This window comes from Orbicella faveolata, unplaced genomic scaffold (assembly GCF_042242905.1).
Source record: "Orbicella faveolata isolate gen_17 unplaced genomic scaffold, um_ofav_v1 contig_26, whole genome shotgun sequence".
NCBI classification, from domain to species: domain Eukaryota; kingdom Metazoa; phylum Cnidaria; class Anthozoa; order Scleractinia; family Merulinidae; genus Orbicella; species Orbicella faveolata.
Window position 1 is genome coordinate 3,937,875 of NW_028301554.1, and position 24,412 is coordinate 3,962,286.

General features: G+C 39.4%; 3 protein-coding genes across 4 annotated transcripts; 1 reads left to right on the plus strand and 2 right to left on the minus strand.

Annotated features, from left to right (window-relative positions):
- Positions 1-1,887: 1,887 nt before the first annotated feature.
- On the minus strand, positions 1,888-6,773 carry LOC110045335 (uncharacterized). Its single transcript, XM_089295808.1, has 3 exons — positions 6,642-6,773; positions 3,700-4,071; positions 1,888-2,891 (listed from the first exon to the last, which is right to left on the minus strand). The coding sequence occupies exons 1-3, from the start codon at positions 6,657-6,659 to the stop codon at positions 2,529-2,531; spliced, it is 753 nt and encodes a 250-aa protein (XP_089151934.1). The 5' UTR covers positions 6,660-6,773; the 3' UTR covers positions 1,888-2,528.
- A 3,731-nt stretch (positions 6,774-10,504) lies between these two features.
- On the plus strand, positions 10,505-14,696 carry LOC149107715 (large ribosomal subunit protein mL37-like). Of its 2 annotated transcripts, XM_089295820.1 has the most exons (3): positions 10,505-11,604; positions 12,076-12,534; positions 14,564-14,696. In XM_089295820.1, exons 1-3 carry the CDS (start codon positions 11,001-11,003, stop codon positions 14,614-14,616), a joined length of 1,116 nt encoding a protein of 371 aa, XP_089151946.1. In that variant the 5' UTR covers positions 10,505-11,000; the 3' UTR covers positions 14,617-14,696. The 2 variants fall into 2 exon arrangements, with proteins under 2 accessions (XP_089151946.1, XP_089151945.1); XM_089295819.1 differs by having other exon boundaries at positions 10,517-11,604; positions 12,076-14,696.
- A 4,211-nt stretch (positions 14,697-18,907) lies between these two features.
- LOC149107716 (uncharacterized) lies at positions 18,908-20,824 on the minus strand. Its single transcript, XM_089295815.1, has 2 exons — positions 20,457-20,824; positions 18,908-19,916 (listed from the first exon to the last, which is right to left on the minus strand). Exons 1-2 carry the CDS (start codon positions 20,682-20,684, stop codon positions 19,554-19,556), a joined length of 591 nt encoding a protein of 196 aa, XP_089151941.1. The 5' UTR covers positions 20,685-20,824; the 3' UTR covers positions 18,908-19,553.
- Between the last annotated feature and the right edge of the window lie 3,588 nt (positions 20,825-24,412).

The following is a 24,412-nucleotide window of genomic DNA, read 5'->3' on the forward strand; positions in this document are numbered from 1 at the left end:
TTCCAAAGCGCTTGGCTTGTTTTGGCCAGGATGGCCACACCGGATGGCGGTGATAGTGATTTACCGAACAAAGTATGCGACATTACGAATTGCGTCACCATATAGTAGACCATATTACGAAAAGGATGTGCGAGCAGGAATGCCTTCATTCGGAAAGAAAAGTTCTGAGCCCAGATTTCAAGTAAAGTGAAGACGCTGAAAGCTTTGAAAGAAACTGTCAAGTGTGTTTACGAGACATCTCTGGAATATGGGAATGAACAATCTTTTTCTTTCACTGATACGTGGACAAAAGGAAACAAAACAGTAAACCATTCACAGAAAGAAACGTTGTAATCATTTGTGCTTACTTATCTGCTACCCATTGAATTCTTTTGTGATCTTTTTATGCAATATCTTGTTTTAAAAAGTTTGTGTCAATAACTAAATTAATTATTAATTTAAAAAATTAATAATTAACCCAGAAACGTCCTTGAAAAGTAGGCGGGATTGGGATTTCCAGGCAAAAAAGGGCGGGATGGTGGGATTAACAGGAAAAAATGGGCGGGAAAGTGGGATCTGAGAACCCTATTGTGGACCCTCTACAAGCGAATTATTCACGACATAAACAAAACCGTCAAACATACCTCGACCGACTTAATTTGACTGACAATAGACGGATCGAAACTTAGTAGAACCGACCAAAGACTGCTGATAAACTTCACACACGTCTTTTTGCCAATACTATCATGGCTAAACTGACCAATCACTTTCAACGGACCAGACTCATAACATCATCGACTGACGAAAAATATTCACTTGGTTCTGAAAAAAAAATATGTTGTTCAAATGTTGCTGTTTATGGTGGTCAATGCGCTTAGCTACACCTAGCTAGTTCACAGGCATGCCACTTTAAATGAAGGAAACAAATATGAAGATGACTTGCGCACAGGTTGTCGAAACGTCAGTCACCAACAAGAGTTCTTATCAGAAGTAACCTCACCTGGACGATCACACAAGACGAACTAGAATCTAGTATGCAAGCACATTAGACTAACTTAGACTCCGGTATATCCACAACGCTTGAAATCCAAGATGAGGTATCCAAGATGGCGGACATTCTAAAACTATGCTGTCATTTACCCGAGGTATGACATCATGTTTGACGCATGATTATCACTTATTCATACTATAATTATAAGTGAGCACTCTTTGAAACAATGGGCTGGGGGGACAAAACGCTCCCCCCCCCCCCCCCATCCTAACCAGGTTCAAAACCAAAAGCCAAAGCCCAGGATAACTGGGTCAATAAGATGAAAATATATTCTCCACATACCGTGTGAGGAAAGAAGGAAATTTTGCCGAAGACAATAAAACGTTTTCTAAAACATGTAAAATTGCAATTTGTTTCAGGTTGTTGTATCTGCTATTTTCATCGTTTCTAATTACGTGGGAGGTCCCTGCCTTTTAGTGGTCGTTAGCTTGGAGTGTCGCTATGTTGGGATTTACTAACAGGCGTCAAAGTTTATCACCATTGTGGGAGGGTCATTACATTCGGCTCGTTACTTTTGGAACTTAACGGAAAATAATTTTCCCTTAGTGAGAGTCTCCCAGGGGGCAGGGGGGCGCGGGGTTGGCATGTTCCATTGATCCCTTAAAAATTTCACTTTTTCTCCCTTGTTCTAAATTCCATTGGTCCCTAATTTTCTCGTCAAAGTTCTCTTTAATAGTAAAGATATCTCTTGTTTCCAAAAATTAATTAACCCCAAAAATATCCCTTGTTCCCTGGGAATAAATTATCATGTTCTCTTGTTCCCCAAAATCCCTGGGAGGCCATCCTTAGTTTTTATATAGGATATTTAAGAAAGCAATCTCGGTGAAGACTCAGATCAACGCATAACATCATCAAGCTTTCTTCTTTTTCTGAGCTTTAATATGAACTACAGGCTTTATAGTACAGCCAAAAATACTACCAAAATAAAGCAAAAATAGACCCTTCTATGATTTTTAAGAGCATCTGTGACAGCAGGAGGAATGCAGCAAACATTACAGTTTTAACTCGGCTCGGAGGTGTAGGATTTTCACAAGCTGCTTTGCAAAGGTGTATCACTCATGTGTATCAGGAAATTATCAGATATTACAAAAGATAACACCCGTGTGAGTGTTGACTGCTTTGGAGATCTCTAACGTGGGTGTAATCTAACTGCAAATTTTAATAAGAAGGGTATGTAAGAAAGTTTACATTTTTCTTAAAGATTTCTCCAAATATATTATTCAAGGGGTATGTTTTCTACGATACAGTAACCAAAAGTCTGGCAAAAACCTGTAAATTTACTGTTGTTTTGATTGCCTCCCAATCAGTGATGGCACCCAAAAATCGTAGAAGGATCTATTCCAACGCTTCAAAGAAAAAGACTAAGAATTTCGTGATAAGATGTGAAAAGTGCGAAACGACGCTTACATCAATACTACCAAGATATCGTCAGTCCGGGTTCCAAGCTTGCTTTTGTCAAATCCATGTTTATCCACTGCTCGTGGTCTTGCCATGCATCTTACATGGAGTAACTGATAGGCTTGCCTTGAGCATCATGGCTGAAAGGGCAGGCATACGCGTTGAAAGGACAATTACCCAGCTTCCCCTGCGCAGTCGTGGTGACTGCAAGAAGCTCCTTGAAAAACGTCGCCGCAGCTTCTTTTCCCTTGGTGCTGTCCTTCATCTGATCTCGCATTTGAGTCAGCTTCTCCACGAACTCGCCCACGCTCTTGCAGTTCTTGAATGGGCAGCCCTCTTTGAAAGCAGGGCAGTTACCAGCCAAGCCTTTGCACTTGGTGACAAGGATAGCGTATGGACACACACCTTTGCCAAATGCTGGACACTTGAACATCGTGTCGTTCAAGGTGACGCTATAAGGGGCCTTATGGTGAATAGAACAAAATAAATTACAAATTGAAAAAATTATGATCAGGTACGTAAACGTTTTTGTAATAGACCACATTCGTATTCTCGGTGTTGGAGTGGAACTAGCTCGCAAGGGAGGTCTAATGCGGGGAATATCATTAAAAAGAGATTAATGTCAATTGCATTTGAAAAGACCCCCCCCCCCCCGCTTTAGCCTCACTTGCAAGCTAGTTCCAGTCCAATACCGAGGTTACGAATGTGGCCTATACACGTTATTCCAAAATGGCCGCCATTTAAGTATTCTTTTATTTACTTGCAAATGAGCCCTTTTTGCCTCGCTCTTAAACTCGAAATACAAAAGAATATTTTCCCTTAAACGAGGCAACAAGGGCTCATTTTCAAGTAAACAAAAGAATACTAAAATGGCGGCCATTTTGGAATCAGGTGTATTACCAACTTTTGCAGTAACTAAAACTACTAAAAATAAACTTGTTCAATTGACTAACGTTTAAACTTTTGAAGCATACGAGAAACATACCACTAGAGACTTTGAATTTGTCACATATTTTGTCACCTTGGCCTACATATGCATGTATATGACGTATTTATTTATTTATTTTTTATTTATTCATTTATTTAACAAATGAAATCTCTATTTCTTTATTGACTATTCATGTCTGAAGTGATATGTTAATTTTGAAGTGATCTTTTCATTGCTCAATTAAATTTTTCGTGACGAAAATTGTACAGTGATCTTCGTTACGTACCGCACAAAATTGTTCACTCAAATATCATTCAGGGAATCGTAAATGAAACAAACATACCACAATGTAGTCAGGAGATAATATAGCCTTTCCACTGGTGTCTTTGGCGAAGGGGCAGCCACCCTTAGTCTGAAAGAAAGGGCAAGCAGATCCAATATCGACCTCCTTATCTTTGGCAGTGCGGTGAATCTCACGGAGATACTGGAGAGAAGTGGAATTAGCGCTCGGCGAGTTTTTGTGCCTCTCACGCATCTCGCCTAACTTGTCTTCAAACTCTCCAACGGTCATGCAACCTGCAAACGGACATTCTTTCGCAAAGGCAGGACACTTTCCAGCCGCACCTTTCACCGCTAGCTTGGCAAATGGGCAGACCTTGTCCCCAAAGGTTGGACAATCGCGTTTGATTTCATCGCGTGTTACCGAGCCTGGATACTAAAAAGAGAAAAATAACTATAAGTTTCGCAGTGTGTGAGCTATGCGTATAAAAGAGACAATGGGGAATTTAGCCGTATTTCAATTTTACATCCATTTTAATTTTAAGTATTCAGAGTTATCATTTTCTTATGTCTATTCTAAGTTTAGAAATTCGTTTCGATGACGACTATTACTTGTGACTACAAAAGATATTCAGTAGATTAAAAAAAATGCTTTAACATTCCACGCTTAAGGTGACTCGACACAGGTTTCGTCTGCGACCATGCAGAACATTTTCAAACGCCAGGCTTCCCTAGCCTCTATCGGATCAATGCAAAGGCCACAACACTGAGTCAATAGAAATTAAAGTTGATATATAGTTTAGTTGTTTTCATTTTCGAGGGGGCGGGTAAGAGGGTGGTCACAAGCAATTAGTTTTTTTTTTTAATTGTCCACTGATCAGTGACTGATACAAAGAACTTTAAAATATGCATAAAATCAAGAATATATTTTTGGTATTGTCGATCGACATCAGCCGCCACGGTTCAAGCATACCTTATGAATAAATGAATAGAAAAGTTATGAGTAAGGGTTCCTCTTGACCATAAATAAGAAATAGGTGGTTGCACTAATAATATCAAGATATTATTTAGTCTGGTTTCTTACACAAGGGCTAACTGTATTGTGCTGACTAAAATCAAAGTAGGCAATGCAAGCAGTTACAGGGCCGTCGCCAGAAAAAAATTATGACTCAGGCAATGTTTTTGGTTAAATTCTCTTCGTAGATATTTAGTGTGTTTATGATGATTTTTAACAACAAAAACGAACCAAATGACTGAGGCAAGTGCCCCCGTTTGCTTGTTACTACGGTTACTTCCCTGAGTTGAAGGCCAATCGTCCAAAGTCACTCAAACTTCTCTGATCAAATAGGAGAAATGAAAGGTAGCGCTATTCGTAAATAAGAAGTAGTGAAATAGAACTATTCTAAAATTTTGATGCTGCTCCAAAGATCCTCAATGGTTTTGCCGCCGGCTAAAGTTTAATAACAGACTCTGCATTGGGAAGAAATCATGCGATGTGTCTGAAAGTTTTTTCAATAGTGCTAAGCAGACAAATAGACAATCAATTGATCAGTTAATAAGTCAGGCCATTAATCATTTCGATGCAGTCATTTTTGGCACCTTGAAAGTCATTGTTATTGAAAGCAAATGGTGTTATCATATTTACCGTTTACTAAGTGTGTCACTAAAACTGCTTTATACTACAGCTAAAATGAGTTTGCAGCGTTTAGGGCGGGAAAGGAAATTCCTTGTTTTAAATATATTATTTCTTATATATGGTCGTGTGCCACACGGCTGGGGACCACTAAATATACTAATATGATTGGCTAAAATCGATATTGACCGCGGCGTCTAGAGCAAACTTTGTTAAATGTAAGTTCAACTCAGGCCAACCGATTAAAACAACAGCTAAATACCAGAAGTTGAGAAGTTTTTGCACGTCCAGAAGTAAAAAGCACCCAATAGAAGACTAAGAGCGACTTAAAAGAAGTTGTGTTAGTCAACAAAAGAAGTTAGAGAATTTGAAAACATATTTGTCAGTGAGTTCGACCTTGTTCTGACCAAATTTTTCCATGCCAACTCGCAAGCAAATGGCAGCTACTACGAAGCGGCTACATTAAGCGACTTTCAGCGAATGAAGTTTTCTTGTTTGGCCATTTAAAAGAAACACCTTGTTAACCGAGCTTGGCCGGTCTGTACTTGAGACTCTTGACCAAGGACGCGTGTACAGATCTCACTGCGTTCGGTCTGTACTCACGACATTGGTCAAGATTCTCCAATACAGACCTCCCAGTCGGTTAATAAGAACTAAATATTTACTAAAAGCATGCACCCGCTGATCCGTCGAATGACATTCTCAAATTTCAGTCACGAAATAGAACTATGACGGCAGTCAGGAATTATGTTGTTATTCTTATTTAAACAGTTCAGTTAAAAAATGCCTGGATAGACCAGCCAGTTTTCACTGAAATCATTTTTGACCTGAGAAATGTGGAAATATAACCGCTACCGCGTTTTAAAAACCTGAACCATGACTTGGAACTATTATGCAATCAAACACATTGCCAAGTCAATTTCTGACTCAGGAGAAGAAACGCTGGCAAAATTTGTCCGACACCTATTGCTCACTCTATAGGCAAAGGTAAAGCTGTTTGTTAAATTGAGATATTTTTTTAAATGGTTAAAGCTGTCTCAAGTCTGTCAAAGGAAAACAAAAAGTTACTTATATAAGTTGCAGCGTCAGTGAACTGTAGAGCAACACTGCAAACCGTGAATCCTTGATTTAATGATATCAAAAGGCCAGAAATAAATGCTGCACTATTTTAAGGATAAGGGAAATTTAATTTTCCGCTTTATATTTTATTTTAACACAAGATAAGTACTTGGTTCTCAAGTTAAGTATTAGCTAGTATTCTTAACACCGAATTTAAGGAGTGCCGCAACAGTTTGCCTTTGGGTGCTACTCATTACCAGCTGATTATTAAAACGACAACCTTAAGAATTCCTATTGATTGCATGCAAACTTACCTGTTTTGAAAGAGCCATGCCGGGCAGAAAAGCGTTTTAACAAATTTTTACTCGAATGTGAGACTCTCTTTGAGCCGTCGTAGTTAACTCTGTAACTGACTAACTCGAATGATTGTCATTTCACCTGGAAGAAATTCTAAAGCCGATCCGAAGCAAGAAAACAAAGGATGATTGACAATTGAAAACCAGTTGGACGGGTATGAAATCATCATTCGTCTTCCAATCAGCAGCGTTATACCATTTTGCCAGTATGTGTTACTAAATCTAGCTTCGAGATGGTGGGGGGGGGGGGGGGGGGAGGGGTGAGGGCTACTCTTTAATATGGGCTATATGTGTATATGCAGCCCTAAAAGGTATGGGTTTTTAGCCGTTTGCTCAGAAATAGGTATCAGGTTTGGCCATTTTGGTCCCAAATAAGGTATGGTTTTCCACTCTAGTCTTGAATCGCTTTTTATTTTGCCAAAAGAAGCTACTTTTTTCATCATTGTCACTAAGAGAGAGTGTGTGTCTGTCTAGGGAACTAATTAGAGGGCAGGTCTGAAACAGGGTATTGATTTAAGGCTAACGTCTTCAATAGCGTTTTTCAAATTTTTGGTCAGGTCATAAATGGGGTAGGGAAAATCACGGATTTTCTCTTAAATAGGGTAAGGGTTTTGTGAAGCGGGCCAAACACCCGTACCCAATCTCTCTGGGAGTACCCCCGGAAAAAAGCTACACTTTCAGATGTTTCGGTAGAAAAACCCAAAGAATCGACAATTAGTCTCTTTGTTTTACAATGGAACAACTTCGCTTCGCAAGTTTTCGAAACTTTTAACGGCATTCAATACAAATAAACACATTTTTAGAGCAGTTTCTAGCTGTGCACCTTTTGAATTACTGAGTTCTTGTTGATTCTGTGTACGATAATCACCATTTCCGGTAATTACTTTTCAAACCTCTTCTAGCCTTCAATTTTCAAAAACACGTGAATGTGTTACATAAGAAAAAACGACACGATGTTGCAAATTTCTCATGTTCCACGTGCGTAATCACGTGTTCTTATCTGGAGAATTAAAGGACCTCAGTCACGGCATTTTGAGTTATTTTGGCCACGCACAAAATTACTGTTAGATTAAAACTGGAAATAGTAGTTTACTAAGATAGAAAAACACTACAGATTTATTTAATAATAAACCATAAAGAAACAATTCGTTAAGGATGGAAAATGTTAACACGGATTACAAACGACGAACTTGAAAAATTTAGACTAACTGTTCGAGATGCGCAAACCGTAGTTCCATTAAGAGTGAAAAAATAAATTTCATGGTTATATCAGCTGTTTTGCCGAAATCTACACTATGAAACGATCTCAATCACAAAATTAACCAATTTCTTTAACGTGCTCTTGGCGTCGAGTTACTTGCTGAACTATGCTTTACGCTGTAAAATTCTTAAAGAAACAAAGAAAGCCTTCAGAGTTTCTCTAAGTGAAGCTCTTTAAGGTGCTGAGCTATGATAAAAGAAACGAGTGAATAATTTAACTGAAACTGAATTTTAACCGCCTTCTTTTACAAGGCCTGTCAGTGTAGAGTCTTTCTTTACATTGTCTTTCTCTAATGTCGGTCACAGTTGGTCTCAAGCCGTTTTCATCTCGGTCACTGAGCTGAAATCCCCCATATGATGAGAAGATAAAATTCGTCCCGATACCGGGTCAGTCCGGTTGCTTTTGTCGTGAAAATTGTCCAAATCGTGATCAACGTCTTCATGTAGCGCAAGAAAGGACGGGAGGCGAACAGCGAAATTCTTTTTCAGACAGAAAGACTGACTGCCTTGAAGTAATTCGAAACAGTTAGCTACCTTAAGCGTCCATCCTTTTGCACTGAATAGCTCGAAGAAATCTTACTACAGTGCAATATACTAGATCCCTAGTTTGACAGGTTCAATACTTTCATCTAAACAAATTTTGGGGAATAAGCTTCCAACATCGAAGGATCCCATAAATTTGTTATGCATTAAGAATCCTTTGATCAGTCACATACAAATGTGGAGGGTCTTTCGCGCTAAGTTCAGTTGGTATGTGTGGTATAAAGTGAATGCACAGGTGCTTGCATAGATTTTAGTTGCAAGAACCAACTGACAAGACGCCTTATTGCCTTTTTGCCCAATTTCTTGTCAGGTTATGGTAAGTCTTTAAAAATGACTTTGTGAGTGGACTAATATAAAGATGAAAAATAACGCCACTGATAAATTACTGATTTAATTATATTAAAACACAAGAAATACAATTGCAGCATAAGCGAGAATTACACTCAATAAAATTTTAAGACCACGGTTGAACTCTTTTATCAAAGTACATTATCTCAACATTTAGAAGGCGTATCATTAAACCCACGAACAAAACCTCAATGTCTCAATGCTCAGACAACATATACTGTACCTAACTTAAAACCTGTCTTCCGTCTTACTTGATTCCGACTTATTTGCCTTGAAAAAGTCATGTTAAGGTGTAAACTGGCTTCAAAATGTCATTCAAAACTTAACACAACTACTTTGAGCCGTCGTATTCCACTCTGCCACTGACTCACTCAACTGATTGTAATTTCTCGGTGACTGAATTCTAAGGCAAATTCAAACCAACAAAACAATTAACGACTGACACGTGAAACAGGTTTGACTGGTTAGCAATAATCTGTCAATCAGCAGCGATGCGTTAAACGCTTTACCAGTTTTGTCTGATTTTGACATATTGACTGAACTTGATGTGTTACGTAATCTGGGAAAACTTTCAGTCGTTTTTCTGAAAGCGCAACAGCATAAAGCCGAAAACCTTGTTCAGCAGATCACCAATTCCCAAATTTTATAAAATTAAACCTCGGGCAGGAATGAACGCTGGGTCTCCCTAGAGTCGCAAATAAGTTCCATTAAGTATTAATTTGCGGTATAATTAGCATAACGTATGGTGCCACGGGGCGTTTGTCAAATTAGAGTACCTTGTAATAACCAGGCTGGAAAAGTAAAAAAAACAAACCAGCTGGTTCAAATAAACGCCGCGTACAAAAACCCAAGTACGAAATAAACGATAGGGACGGTTTTATCGAAAAATGCGTTAGTCCTTGATTTCAATTTGTGTTTGATAATTACCCCTTCAAGTTGTTGAGAACATTCTCGAGCCCTGGGTGAACGAAGACAGACACGTGATGTGCATATGACTAGCGGTTTGAGATATAACCACAACTTCCTGCTGTCACGTGTCATAAGAGTGCTGTTTTGATCAGAAACAAAGAAAAAAAAAAAAAAAAAAAAAACAGATCACAAAAACGTGGCAACACCACAAGTTCATGCTGTACGCGTGAGATAAGGTTCTTCTGTAGATTGGAAAGTCGAAATTTCCCGATTATTTTCATTTCTCCGCTGGGATACAGATTAGGACGCGCTAAACTACAACAAAAAAGGCTTTGTTGCGGTCATTTTTTGCCGCGTAACCTATACGAAAGTTCTACTTTTATAAAGTACTGAAAATCTGGTTAAAAATAAAGTCTTGAAGCACTTCTTCGTTAAGGGAAGACCACGGAAGTATACTTAAATGATGCTGCTTAGCTGTCAATGAGTGCCATAACTAATCCAAATCATAGCAAAATCTAAAATCTATATCCTCAGTGTAAACTTTCAAGATCTAGCTATCTTTTCATTGAACCCTATGATACATGTACCTTGCAGCCAAAATGGCAAAACCACTAAGCTGACAATTCATGAAAACTTGTCAGCTGCCTGCGGGGTACCGGTACTCCCTATATTGGATTATACGGAGAGTCTCCTTTTTCAGGTTGGAGTTATCTAAATGGATAGGATGGTTTAGGTATTTAAAAGATGATTTCAAAATATCTTTTACAGTTGGTATCAGTGATAAGGAAGTTCTTAGTAACGCCTTTTGATTATTTGGGAAATTTTTTTAAGGTAGAAATTTTTTGTGGACTTTTTTTAGGTAGAAAAATTTCCGTGGGACAATTTTTGAGGATCGGTAAAAGTGTACTGTAGGAGACTGAAAGGGGGAGGGGCATCTTCTGTAGAAGGTATATGAAAAGGTTAACTTTTCCGTCAAAAATGTTACATAAAAGGTTAAGGGTTTGGACCCAAGGGCCAGGGAGAAGCTCCCCCCAACCACCCCCCCCTCCTCTCCTGCATAAAAGTTTGTTACTTTCCCCACCTCCTGGCCCAGCTGATAACTGTTATCTGATGGTTGAGAAAAGAACCAAACCCTTTGACTGACATTCCTGCACTTTAGTTGTCACACAACGCGTTTTTCCGTTTTTAAGCGTTGTGTAACAAAAACTTCAGCGGGTTTTGCTTCTCGCATATCGCTGGCTCAGCTGTGGAACCAATATGGCCGCCCGTTTGCTAGAACAACGTGTTGGAAACAAATTGCAGCTTCTTCACTACACACTGCGGGTCACTCGCCGACAACAGTGTGCCGTCGCCACTAAAGAAAAACAAGAAGCTCACCAAACTGGAGTTCCGTTGATAGTTCCACCCCACGTTATTGCAAAGGCTTTTATAGTGCACCCATCAATTACAAGCGCGTTTGATGCCTCCTCGAAATACCAGTGGCTTACTAAAACCAAGTTATTCGAAGGGCTCCCAGCTCCCTTCTCGAACGTAGACACATTTTTCGATGATGAAGAATATGTTACTCTTAAGAACAAATTTAAGAAATCCGTCCTGCAAAATTATGCTTTTCGCAAAGAAGGCAAAAGCCGGAATCATAGATTTGAACAGAAAGGCGAGGAAATTAGGCTGGGAGTTCTGCAAGATTTGCTGAGGTTTGGTTGGTCATTTTCGGATCGTTTCCTTCATTTGAGTGATTGCTTTCTCGATTTTAAACCCAAGATCAGGATTCACTGGGTGAGGCACCACAATTTTTATCAGTTGGATCAGCAACCAGCGTATGTCATATGGACAAAGCAAAGAATTCCTTTATTTGAGCAAGGTAAGTAATTCTTTGCAGTGATTATTAGTGATCTTGTTGACATGGCAGTGTATTTAAAATCTCGTAGCAGTAACTGCCCAGAAAAGTAATCCGATTTTCTTCTGCTACATACACGTATACATGTGCAATATTAATAGGGAAGATTTTTGTGTACAAACACTTTTTTTTTTGTCATAATTCAAATTTCCAGGCAATAAATCACAAAAAACCCAGCAGCTAATATTTCTAGGTGACGTCACCAATGTATCGCATATTTACATGGTGCAAAGAAAGCCAATTTTTGATGCTTGGCCCTCAGGGAAGCTGTAACTAATTTACATGTATGAGGCACTACCAACTAACATGATGACATAAATTTTGTTGTCTTCTGAGTTGACCTTGGAGACAGTTGACTATTGATGTTGAAAGCGTTTCCTCCATTCCTAGTCTTGATTACTGTAGTAACATTTTGTATCATTTATATTCTGATAGATATTGAAAGAACTACTGTGGAGAAACTCCCTGGTCCCTTTGATACGTACAGCATAGGCGTGTTCCGCCATCCCATCGTCCATTTGAGGAACATCCCAGGCTTTCAGAACAGTTCTTTTAACAAGTACTCACACAACCACACTCTGTTTTTGACGAATGTTAATAAATTGACTTATGAGCAGCAGCAAGCTTTTGGAATTATGAGCATGTTTGGCTCATTGGTTGCCTTGGCAATGGATAGCGGTGTCAAAATGGGAGAGCATCTGGAAACTCCCCTTGTCACAAAGTGTGTGATTACTGATGGAATCCAGTTTACTCTGATGTGTTACCAACTTAATACGCTATCTTTTCAGGAGGACTCTGGAATAAAGAACTGTGCCTGGGCCTCTCATAGCATGAATCTTTTTGAGAAATCAGCTTCCAAAGTCAGACCAGTACTTTATGAGATTTTGGATGCAGGTGATGATGTACCTGGTTTTAATGATGAATGTTTTAAATCAATACTGGCTTTCCTTTGCCAAGAAACTGAAAGTGGTACAGTAGTGTAAATTGATGCTTCAGATCTCATAAAGCAACAAGATGTTACATACCTTTATAATCCATTAAGTATTTTCGCTTGCGCGCGATTGGTCTAAACGCATCATTTGACCAAATATTCCCCAGCTAAAACTGGAGGATATCTGAAAATAGTCCCCAGTTTTCAAAACTGCACGTGTTTCAAAAAATATTTGAAGGATAATAAACACAATAGCCTCCATTTGACTTTGAAAATATGCTCGGATATTTGTCCTTGGACATTATCTGTTCCTCAAAGCTCACAGTTTTCTGAGAGCGCAGCTTGAGGAAAACTGTTCCCTTCTCGGCACAGATAATATCCATGGACAAATATCTGAGCATTTTTTTCTCCCCAAATGGAGGCTATTGTTTATATACGATGTCTTATGGCATGTGTATACATGCACATTTACACACTGTAAAGAGGCTGGCAATGTTGTGCTGTTTTCTATAATATTATTTATTAAAGGGTCAAGGCTGTGCTACATATATTTACAGTGCTGACTATTGAAAACAAAGTACAATAGACCATTAATTTTTTCACTCTGCTAGAAGGTCACCTGAATATCACACCCCTTAATAGACCCTTTGCATAAATGGTGCCTAAATGTGAACACTACTTTATACATCCTTAGCCTTGTACTGATGTTTTCAGTCAAAGGATTTTTCACATGAATGTGAGGCTTAGGATGAATAGGTATTGTTATTCAAATTTACATGCCATTTTTGCAAAGGTTCTATGACAGACTAGAAAATTAGTGGAAAAGAAAGCATACCATTAGATCAAATCTTAGTTACCACCTACATGTTAACTAATTAGGACTTGCAAGATTTGATACTTAAAATAAATAACAGTTGTTATATGGCAAGGTAATGTGGAGGTTAATCTGAGCCTCTGATTGGTTCTTTTTTGGTCTGGATTTTGCCATATGGACTGTTTCCATGGAAATGGTCATCAGCCGTGTATTTATTGCTTTCAAAAGCCAGAATAGTTGAGGCAGGAGTGCCATATAATAAGCTACTTACTAACCTAATTTGCTTGAGCCGTTCTGGGGAATATTGGCCATGGTTGTTTTCACGGAGACCTTTCTGCAGACCATTTGTACTGCCATGACCTTGGGCCAATATTCCCCAGTACAGCCCTCGCACTCAGTCAGTAAAAGGTTATTAGTATTCTAATAGTGTTAATAAAAGTTGTTGTTGCTTTATAAACCCCCCAAAAAATCAAACAGGCCCACCATCAGTAATTCTTGGTAATCGCGATTTGATGTGGTCACTCATGATAGGAAGTTAATCAAACCCCTGGAAATGCATGGTGTGACACTCTTGTCTTAACTGGCAATCTACAATAGAACCACAGTTAAGGAAAACAGCAAGATATTTTCGTACAAACAACCAGTATTAGGGCCTCTTCATATTAGCCCAGTTGACCAGTCTCATGAGATCTTGCCTCACTCCTATACCCTTTGTTAAAATTTGGATATGTTGACTTCACATGAGAAGGCAGGCCAGCCTGGTTACCAAGATCTCGGTTTCTACAACTGGGGTGAAAACCCAGGATGGAAATTTTCCTGTATGAACACCTCAGCCCAGGTAACTGGGATGAAAAGTTTTTTGACAAAATAGCTTTGCTTTTGCAACAGTGGCCAAAATGGCATAATTTTTGCCTTGTGTGCATTTATTACAAAAGTCGCAATTATCAGCGAGGCTATGATGCAACTTTGTGTAGCAAAATTTTGGTTTTAATTCTTGAATTTCATTCCAGTTGACCAGGCCAGCCTGACATCTCTTTATGTCTGGACGGTGTGGTCGGTGGTTGGGGGGAAAGTTGTTCAGATACCATAAGCTGTTGAACTACAATTTTTTGACGTTGATTGCAGGAGTCGTTGCTTTATGGTATTTAGGTGGGGTAAGGTTTTTTGTTTGGTTTCAGTTCAATCAGGTCAAGACCTTGGTCATCCTGAACACATCAGCCATCATGTCTAACCTTCGGAAAGGGACTGGTGAAGAAAAATCAAAGTGTTGAATAAAAGTGAAATAAAAAAAGGACTTCATGAATGCGAAAATACATTTGTTTAAATAACTGAATTCCAGTAATTGACCAATTTCGATATATTAAAATTCAGCCTAACAAAATAGACCTCAGCACGAGGCTCTGGGGAATAAACCCCACAAACTCTGTAGTTATTCTCGGGAGCCTCGTGCTGAGGTCTAAACATTTAGACCTCAGCACGAGGCTCCCGAGAATAACTACAGAGTTTGTGGGGTTTATTCCCCAGAGCCTCGTGCTGAGGTCTATTTTGTTAGGCTGAATTTTAATATATCGAAATTGCTCTATTAATATAATCACTCTCTCATAACTAAGGTTCGTGAGTTAAAATGCTATGTCGGTTAATTGAAAACCAAATGAATCGATTTATTGCATTACGAAGAACGTTTTAAAACTTTAAAAATGGAAAGTTGCCCACTTTCGGTTGAAATACTATTAAAAAAAATGTCTTTCTCAGACATGACATAAAGCAAAATCCCAGGGAGAGACTCCCATGTAAAAAGGACCGGGTTGCTTGTAGTACCTTTTAGGGGTTAAAAAGTGGTTTTGGTACCTCAAAAGGTCCGCAGAGGAGCTTTCCCGGTTCCTTTTAGGGTAGTTAGGCGAAAGACTATGACAGGAGATAATGTTGTGTTTTAGAATTGGTAACTCACCAAGGTGAGAACATTTCAAGCCACGCCCACAATTCGCCCACAATTCACTTACTTACTAATTCGGCCACAAAACAGGATCTTGGTACCTCCTAGGGATTCTTTTCAAAATTTCCGATGAGCATCCCCTTCCTTTTTATAGGAGAGTCTCCCCCCCCCCCCCCACCCCGGGGCCAAAATCAACAAAGCATTTGATATTTCACAATTGTAAGACATTTGTCAGGTCGTTGCTTGCTTGATGTCTGCCTGGAGCCCTCCGTTGCTGAGGTCATCACCTCCTGGAACAAAAAGAAAGATAGAGACAAACTAAGTTATAAGTCAGTTCACCCCTTTGTACTGCTCTTGCGCCTTTGCTTTTGCAGTTTGTGCTCGGCTGTTGTTAACAGCCGCCTTCTTTGCTTTTCTTTCCACAATCTTCTTCAGTGTCTCTGTGGAAACCTACCCGTTGTGGTTGGGGTTCCTCAGACCCAGCACTTCATTGTATGTCGATGTGACTGCTCCTTTCACTCTCTGCCACCTTACGTCAATGGTTTCCTCTTCCATCAGCTCTTGCAGTACCTGGAACTTATTGGAGAGTGTGATGCTCAGTTCCTCCCGCTTGTTGGTATCATTCAGAAGAAAGGTGTTGTACCCCAAGCGTTGGTTTGTTCTCCCTGTCAAGTTCCTGCTCAGTTTGCGCTTCAACTGTGCAACCAGGAGATGGTGGTCTCAAGCCACATCTGCCCCTCGCTTGACACGCACATCTTGAAGAGTTCTTCGGAATCTCTTCCCGATGCACATGTGATCAATCTGATTCTCTGTCTGCAGGTCTGGTGATGCCCAAGCCGCTTTGTGTATCCTGCGGTGTTGGTGTTTTAATAAGACATATGAAAAATGTATGCTTTTAGTAGATAGCCTAGCTTGCCCTGCAAAGATGATATGGCTATGACGTCATATAACGATAACTATATTTGTAATGAGAAATATAAAGATGTTACTGTTGTTGTTTGTCCACCATCTTGGATCTGGAATGCTGGATTTGGTGCTCATTTGTGTTCATCAGTCAGTCCCTTGTTAATGTTCTTGTGTCAGTCTCACCGATTTAGGAAGCTTGGCAGTCGAGAGACTGACTGAACACAAACAAGCAACGAGAAAGGGTGATGCCAACAATCACATTATTGGTGAACACAAGAGAATATCATCAACTGACAAACCAAAAAATTGACTGGAACTCTACTGAACGCTTAACCTTGGAAAGCTGGTACGCTAACTTTAAGAACAAACGCCTCTTAACAGATGTCAATAACTACCGGCAGCTTACAGAGGGTTCCCAGTAGGTTTGGCGGGATGCGGGATTTGGCTTTTTTTCGCCGTGATATTTGGGATTTGAGCTGAAAACAGGGGCGAGAAGCGGGAATTACAATGTCGAGCGGGAGCGGGATTTCATGTTTTTATGGGATTGGGATGCGGGATTAGCAAGGGGAGCAGAGCGGGATGCGGGATTTCAATTCTTACGTGACTTCATAAATTGTTATTGACCAGCGCAAAAACCACAAGCTGGCAGAAACGAACCATATAGCTGTGTCAGGTTTCAAGTAATGAATAGCAACCGCTCGGTACTCTGTCAGGTTCTGTCAAACTATCGTCCATTTCCGACATTTTCGATGCTTGCGTCTGTAACCTTGACCTCCCGATCCTTTCTAGTTTTTCTAGTCTCTTGACCTTTTCCAAAGCGCTTGGCTTGTTTTGGCCAGGATGGCCACACCGGATGGCGGTGATAGTGATTTACCGAACAAAGTATGCGACATTACGAATTGCGTCACCATATAGTAGACCATATTACGAAAAGGATGTGCGAGCAGGAATGCCTTCATTCGGAAAGAAAAGTTCTGAGCCCAGATTTCAAGTAAAGTGAAGACGCTGAAAGCTTTGAAAGAAACTGTCAAGTGTGTTCACGAGACATCTCTGGAATATGGGAATGAACAATCTTTTTCTTTCACTGATACGTGGACAAAAGGAAACAAAACAGTAAACCATTCACAGAAAGAAACGTTGTAATCATTTGTTCTTACTTATCTGCTACCCACTGAATTCTTTTGCGATCTTTTTATGCAATATCTTGTTTTAAAAAGTTTGTGTCAATAACTAAATTAATTATTAATTTAAAAAATTAATAATTAACCCAGAAACGTCCTTGAAAAGTAGGCGGGATTGGGATTTCCAGGTAAAAAAGGGCGGGATGGTGGGATTAACAGGAAGAAAATGGGCGGGAAAGTGGGATCTGAGAACCCTATTGTGGACCCTCTACGAGCGAATTATTCACGACATAAACAAAACCGTCAAACATACCTCGACCGACTTAATTTGACTAACAATAGACGGATCGAAACTTGGTAGAACCGACCACAGACTGCTGATAAACTTCACACACGTCTTTTTGCCAATACTATCATGGCTAAACTGACCAATCACTTTCAACGGACCAGACTCATAACATCATCGACTGACGAAAAATATTCACTTGGTTCTGAAAAAAAAATATGTTGTTCAAATGTTGCTGTTTATGGTGGTCAATGCGCTTAGCTACACCTAGCTAGTTCACAGGCATGCCACTTTAAATGAAGGAAACAAATATGAAGATGACTTGCGCACAGGTTGTCGAAACGTCAGTCACCAACAAGAGTTCTTATCAGAAGTAACCTCACCTGGACGATCACACAAGACGAACTAGAATCTAGTATGCAAGCACATTAGACTAACTTAGACTCCGGTATATCCACAACGCTTGAAATCCAAGATGGCGGACATTCTAAAACTATGCTGTCATTTACCCGAGGTATGACATCATGATTGACACATGTTTATCACTTATTCATACTATAATCATAAGTGAGCACTCTTTGAAACAATGGGCTGGGGGGACAAAACGCTCCCCCCCCCCCCCCATCCTAACCAGGTTCAAAACCAAAAGCCAAAGCCCAGGATAACTGGGTCAATAAGATGAAAATATATTCTCCACATACCGTGTGAGGAAAGAAGGAAATTTTGCCGAAGACAATAAAACGTTTTCTAAAACATGTAAAATTGCAATTTGTTTCAGGTTGTTGTATCTGCTATTTTCATCGTTTCTAATTACGTGGGAGGTCCCTGCCTTTTAGTGGTCGTTAGCTTGGAGTGTCGCTATGTTGGGATTTACTAACAGGCGTCAAAGTTTATCACCATTGTGGGAGGGTCATTACATTCGGCTCGTTACTTTTGGAACTTAACGGAAAATAATTTTCCCTTAGTGAGAGTCTCCCAGGGGGCAGGGGGGCGCGGGGTTGGCATGTTCCATTGATCCCTTAAAAATTTCACTTTTTCTCCCTTGTTCTAAATTCCATTGGTCCCTAATTTTCTCGTCAAAGTTCTCTTTAATAGTAAAGATATCTCTTGTTTCCAAAAATTAATTAACCCCAAAAATATCCCTTGTTCCCTGGGAATAAATTATCATGTTCCCTTGTTCCCCAAAATCCCTGGGAGGCCATCCGTAGCTTTTATATAGGATATTTAAGAAAGCAATCTCGGTGAAGACTCAGATCAACGCATAACATCATCAAGCTTTCTTCTTTTTCTGAGCTTTAATATGAACTACAGGCTTTATAGTACAGCCAAAAATACTACCAAAATAAAGCAAAAATAGACCCTTCTATGATTTTTAAGAGCATCTGTGACAGCAGGAGGAATGCAGCAAACATTACAGTTTTAACTCGGCTCGGAGGTGTAGGATTTTCACAAGCTGCTTTGCAAAGGTGTATCACTCATGTGTATCAGGAAATTATCAGATATTACAAAAGATAACACCCGTGTGAGTGCAGTGTTGACTGCTTTGGAGATCTCTAGCGTGGGTGTAATCTAACTGCAAATTTTAATAAGAAGGGTATGTAAGAAAGTTTACATTTTTCTTAAAGATTTCTCCAAATATATTATTCAAGGGGTATGTTTTCTACGATACAGTAACCAAAAGTCTGGCAAAAACCTGTAAATTTACTGTTGTTTTGATTGCCTCCCAATCAGTGATGGCACCCAAAAATCGTAGAAGGATCTATTCCAACGCTTCAAAGAAAAAGACTAAGAATTTCGTGATAAGATGTGAAAAGTGCGAAACGACGCTTACATCAATACTACTAAGATATCGTCAGTCCGGGTTTCAAGCTTGCTTTTGTCAAATCCATGTTTATCCACTGCTCGTGGTCTTGCCATGCATCTTACATGGAGTAACTGATAGGCTCGCCTTGAGCATCATGGCTGAAAGGGCAGGCATACGCGTTGAAAGGACAATTACCCAGCTTCCCCTGCGCAGTCGTGGTGACTGCAAGAAGCTCCTTGAAAAACGTCGCCGCAGCTTCTTTTCCCTTGGTGCTATCCTTCATCTGATCTCGCATTTGAGTCAGCTTCTCCACGAACTCGCCCACGCTCTTGCAGTTCTTGAATGGGCAGCCCTCTTTGAAAGCAGGGCAGTTACCAGCCAAGCCTTTGCACTTGGTGACAAGGATAGCGTATGGACACACACCTTTGCCAAATGCTGGACACTTGAACATCGTGTCGTTCAAGGTGACGCTATAAGGGGCCTTATGGTGAATAGAACAAAATAAATTACAAATTGAAAAAATTATGATCAGGTACGTAAACGTTTTTGTAATAGACCACATTCGTATTCTCGGTATTGGAGTGGAACTAGCTCGCAAGGGAGGTCTAATGCGGGGAATATCATTAAAAAGAGATTAATGTCAATTGCATTTGAAAAACTACTAAAAATAAACTTGTTCAATTGACTAACGTTTAAACTTTTGAAGCATACGAGAAACATACCACTAGAGACTTCATTTTTAGGTGTACATATTTTGTCACCTTGGCCTACATATGCATGTATATGACGTATTTATTTATTTATTAATTTTTTTTTTTATTTATTCATTTATTTAACAAATGAAATCTCTATTTCTTTATTGACTATTCATGTCTGAAGTGATATGTTAATTTTGAAGTGATCTTTACATTGCTCAATTAAATTTTTCGTGACGAAAATTTGTACAGTGATCTTCGTTACGTACCGCACAAAATTGTTCACTCAAATATCATTCAGGGAATCGTAAATGAAACAAACATACCACAATGTAGTCAGGAGATAATATAGCCTTTCCACTGGTGTCTTTGGCGAAGGGGCAGCCACCCTTAGTCTGAAAGAAAGGGCAAGCAGATCCAATATCGACCTCCTTATCTTTGGCAGTGCGGTGAATCTCACGGAGATACTGGAGAGAAGTGGAATTAGCGCTCGGCGAGTTTTTGTGCCTCTCACGCATCTCGCCTAACTTGTCTTCAAACTCTCCAACGGTCATGCAACCTGCAAACGGACATTCTTTCGCAAAGGCAGGACACTTTCCAGCCGCACCTTTCACCGCTAGCTTGGCAAATGGGCAGACCTTGTCCCCAAAGGTTGGACAATCGCGTTTGATTTCATCGCGTGTTACCGAGCCTGGATACCAAAAAGAGAAAAATAACTATAAGTTTCGCAGTGTGTGAGCTATGCGTATAAAAGAGACAATGGGGAATTTAGCCGTATTTCAATTTTACATCCATTTTAATTTTAAGTATTCAGAGTTATCATTTTCTTATGTCTATTCTAAGTTTAGAAATTCGTTTCGATGACGACTATTACTTGTGACTACAAAAGATATTCAGTAGATTAAAAAAAATGCTTTAACATTCCACGCTTAAGGTGACTCGACACAGGTTTCGTCTGCGACCATGCAGAACGTTTTCAAACGCCAGGCTTCCCTAGCCTCTATCGGATCAATGCAAAGGCCACAACACTGAGTCAATAGAAATTAAAGTTGATATATAGTTTAGTTGTTTTCATTTTCGAGGGGGCGGGTAAGAGGGTGGTCACAAGCAATTAGTTTTTTTTTTTAATTGTCCACTGATCAGTGACTGATACAAAGAACTTTAAAATATGCATAAAATCAAGAATATATTTTTGGTATTGTCGATCGACATCAGCCGCCACGGTTCAAGCATACCTTATGAATAAATGAATAGAAAAGTTATGAGTAAGGGTTCCTCTTGACCATAAATAAGAAATAGGTGGTTGCACTAATAATATCAAGATATTATTTAGTCTGGTTTCTTACACAAGGGCTAACTGTATTTTGCTGACTAAAATCAAAGTAGGCAATGCAAGCAGTTACAGGGCCGTCGCCAGAAAAAAATTATGACTCAGGCAATGTTTTTGGTTAAATTCTCCTCGTAGATATTTAGTGTGTTTATGATGATTTTTAACAACAAAAACGAACCAAATGACTGAGGCAAGTGCCCCCGTTTGCTTGTTACTACGGTTACTTCCCTGAGTTGAAGGCCAATCGTGCAAAGTCACTCAAACTTCTCTGATCAAATAGAAGAAATGAAAGGTAGCGCTATTCGTAAATAAGAAGTAGTGAAATAGAACTATTCTAAAATTTTGATGCTGCTCCAAAGATCCTCAATGGTTTTGCCGCCGGCTAAAGTTTAATAACAGACTCTGCATTGGGAAGAAATCATGCGATGTGTCTGAAAGTTTTTTCAATAGTGCTAAGCAGACAAATAGACAATCAATTGATCAGTTAATAAGTCAGGCCATTAATCATTTCGATGCAGTCATTTTTGGCACCTTGAAAGTCATTGTTATTGAAAGCAAATGGTGTTATCATATTTACCGTTTACTAAGTGTGTCACTAAAACTGCTTTATACTACAGCTAAAATGAGTTTGCAGCGTTTAGGGCGGGAAAGGAAATTCCTTGTTTTAAATATATTATTTCTTATATATGGTCGTGTGCCACACGGCTGGGGACCACTAAATATACTAATATGATTGGCTAAAATCGATATTGACCGCGGCGTCTAGAGCAAACTTTGTTAAATGTAAGTTCAACTCAGGCCAACAGATTAAAACAACAGCTAAATACCAGAAGTTGAGAAGTTTTTGCACGTCCAGAAGTAAAAAGCACCCAATAGAAGACTAAGAGCGACTTAAAAGAAGTTGTGTTAGTCAACAAAAGAAGTTAGAGAATTTGAAAACATATTTGTCAGTGAGTTCGACCTTGTTCTGACCAAATTTTTCCATGCCAACTCGCAAGCAAATGGCAGCTACAACGAAGCGGCTACATTAAGCGACTTTCAGCGAATGAAGTTTTCTTGTTTGGCCATTTAAAAGAAACACCTTGTTAACCGAGCTTGGTCGATCTGTACTTGAGAATCTTGACCAAGGACGTGTGTACAGATCTCACTGCGTTCGGTCTGTACTCACGACATTGGTCAAGATTCTCCAATACAGACCTCCCAGTCGGTTAATACGAACTAAATATTTACTAAAAGCATGCACCCGCTGATCCGTCGAATGACATTCTCAAATTTCAGTCACGAAATAGAACTATGACGGCAGTCACGAATTATGTTGTTATTCTTATTTAAACAGTTCAGTTAAAAAATGCCTGGATAGACCAGCCAGTTTTCGCTGAAATCATTTTTGACCTGAGAAATGTGGACATATAACCGCTACCGCGTTTTAAAAACCTGAACCATGACTTGGAACTATTATGCAATCAAACACATTGCCAAGTCAATTTCTGACTCAGGAGAAGAAACGCTGGCAAAATTTGTCCGACACCTATTGCTCACTCTATAGGCAAAGGTAAAGCTGTTTGTTAAATTGAGATATTTTTTTAAATGGTTAAAGCTGTCTCAAGTCTGTCAAAGGAAAACAAAAAGTTACTTATATAAGTTGCAGCGTCAGTGAACTGTAGAGCAACACTGCAAACCGTGAATCCTTGATTTAATGATATCAAAAGGCCAGAAATAAATGCTGCACTATTTTAAGGATAAGGGAAATTTAATTTTCCGCTTTATATTTTATTTTAACACAAGATAAGTACTTGGTTCTCAAGTTAAGTATTAGCTAGTATTCTTAACACCGAATTTAAGGAGTGCCGCAACAGTTTGCCTTTGGGTGCTACTCATTACCAGCTGATTATTAAAACGACAACCTTAAGAATTCCTATTGATTGCATGCAAACTTACCTGTTTTGAAAGAGCCATGCCGGGCAGAAAAGCGTTTTAACAAATTTTTACTCGAATGTGAGACTCTCTTTGAGCCGTCGTAGTTAACTCTGTAACTGACTAACTCGAATGATTGTCATTTCACCTGGAAGAAATTCTAAAGCCGATCCGAAGCAAGAAAACAAAGGATGATTGACAATTGAAAACCAGTTGGACGGGTATGAAATCATCATTCGTCTTCCAATCAGCAGCGTTATACCATTTTGCCAGTATGTGTTACTAAATCTAGCTTCGAGATGGTGGGGGGGGGGGGGGGGAGGGGTGAGGGCTACTCTTTAATATGGGCTATATGTGTATATGCAGCCCTAAAAGGTATGGGTTTTTAGCCGTATTGCTCAGAAATAGGTATCAGGTTTGGCCATTTTGGTCCCAAATAAGGTATGGTTTTCCACTCTAGTCTTGAATCGCTTTTTATTTTGCCAAAAGAAGCTACTTTTTTCATCATTGTCACTAAGAGAGAGTGTGTGTCTGTCTAGGGAATTAATTATAGGGCAGGTCTGAAACAGGGTATTGATTTAAGGATAAGGTCTTCAATAGCGTTTTTCAAATTTTTGGTCAGGTCATAAATGGGGTAGGGAAAATCACGGATTTTCTCTTAAATAGGGTAAGGGTTTTGTGAAGCGGGCCAAACACCCGTACCCAATCTCTCTGGGAGTACCCCCGGGAAAAAGCTACACTTTCAGATGTTTCGGTAGAAAAACCCAAAGAATCGACGATTAGTCTCTTTGTTTTACAACGGAACAACTTCGCTTCGCAAGTTTTCGAAACTTTTAACGGCATTCAATACAAATAAACACATTTTTAGAGCAGTTTCCAGCTGTGCACCTTTTGAATTACTGAATTTTTGTTGATTCTGTGTACGATAATCACCATTTCCGGTAATTACTTTTCAAACCTTTTCTGGCCTTCAATTTTCAAAAACACGTGAATGTGTTACATAAGAAAAAACGACACGATGTTGCAAATTTCTCATGT

Bases quoted from the DNA above. Each gene is read 5' to 3' on its own strand.
- LOC110045335 (XM_089295808.1), bottom strand. The intron at 2,892-3,699 runs GTATGTTTGTTT...ATTCACCATAAG, and splicing joins TATCTCCTGACTACATTGTG to GCCCCTTATAGCGTCACCTT.
- LOC149107715 (XM_089295819.1), top strand. From the start codon at position 11,001: ATGGCCGCCCGTTTGCTAGAACAACGTGTTGGAAACAAATTGCAGCTT. The intron at 11,605-12,075 runs GTAAGTAATTCT...ATATTCTGATAG, and splicing joins AATTCCTTTATTTGAGCAAG to ATATTGAAAGAACTACTGTG.
- LOC149107716 (XM_089295815.1), bottom strand. From the start codon at position 20,684: ATGACCGTTGGAGAGTTTGAAGACAAGTTAGGCGAGATGCGTGAGAGG. The intron at 19,917-20,456 runs GTATGTTTGTTT...ATTCACCATAAG, and splicing joins TATCTCCTGACTACATTGTG to GCCCCTTATAGCGTCACCTT.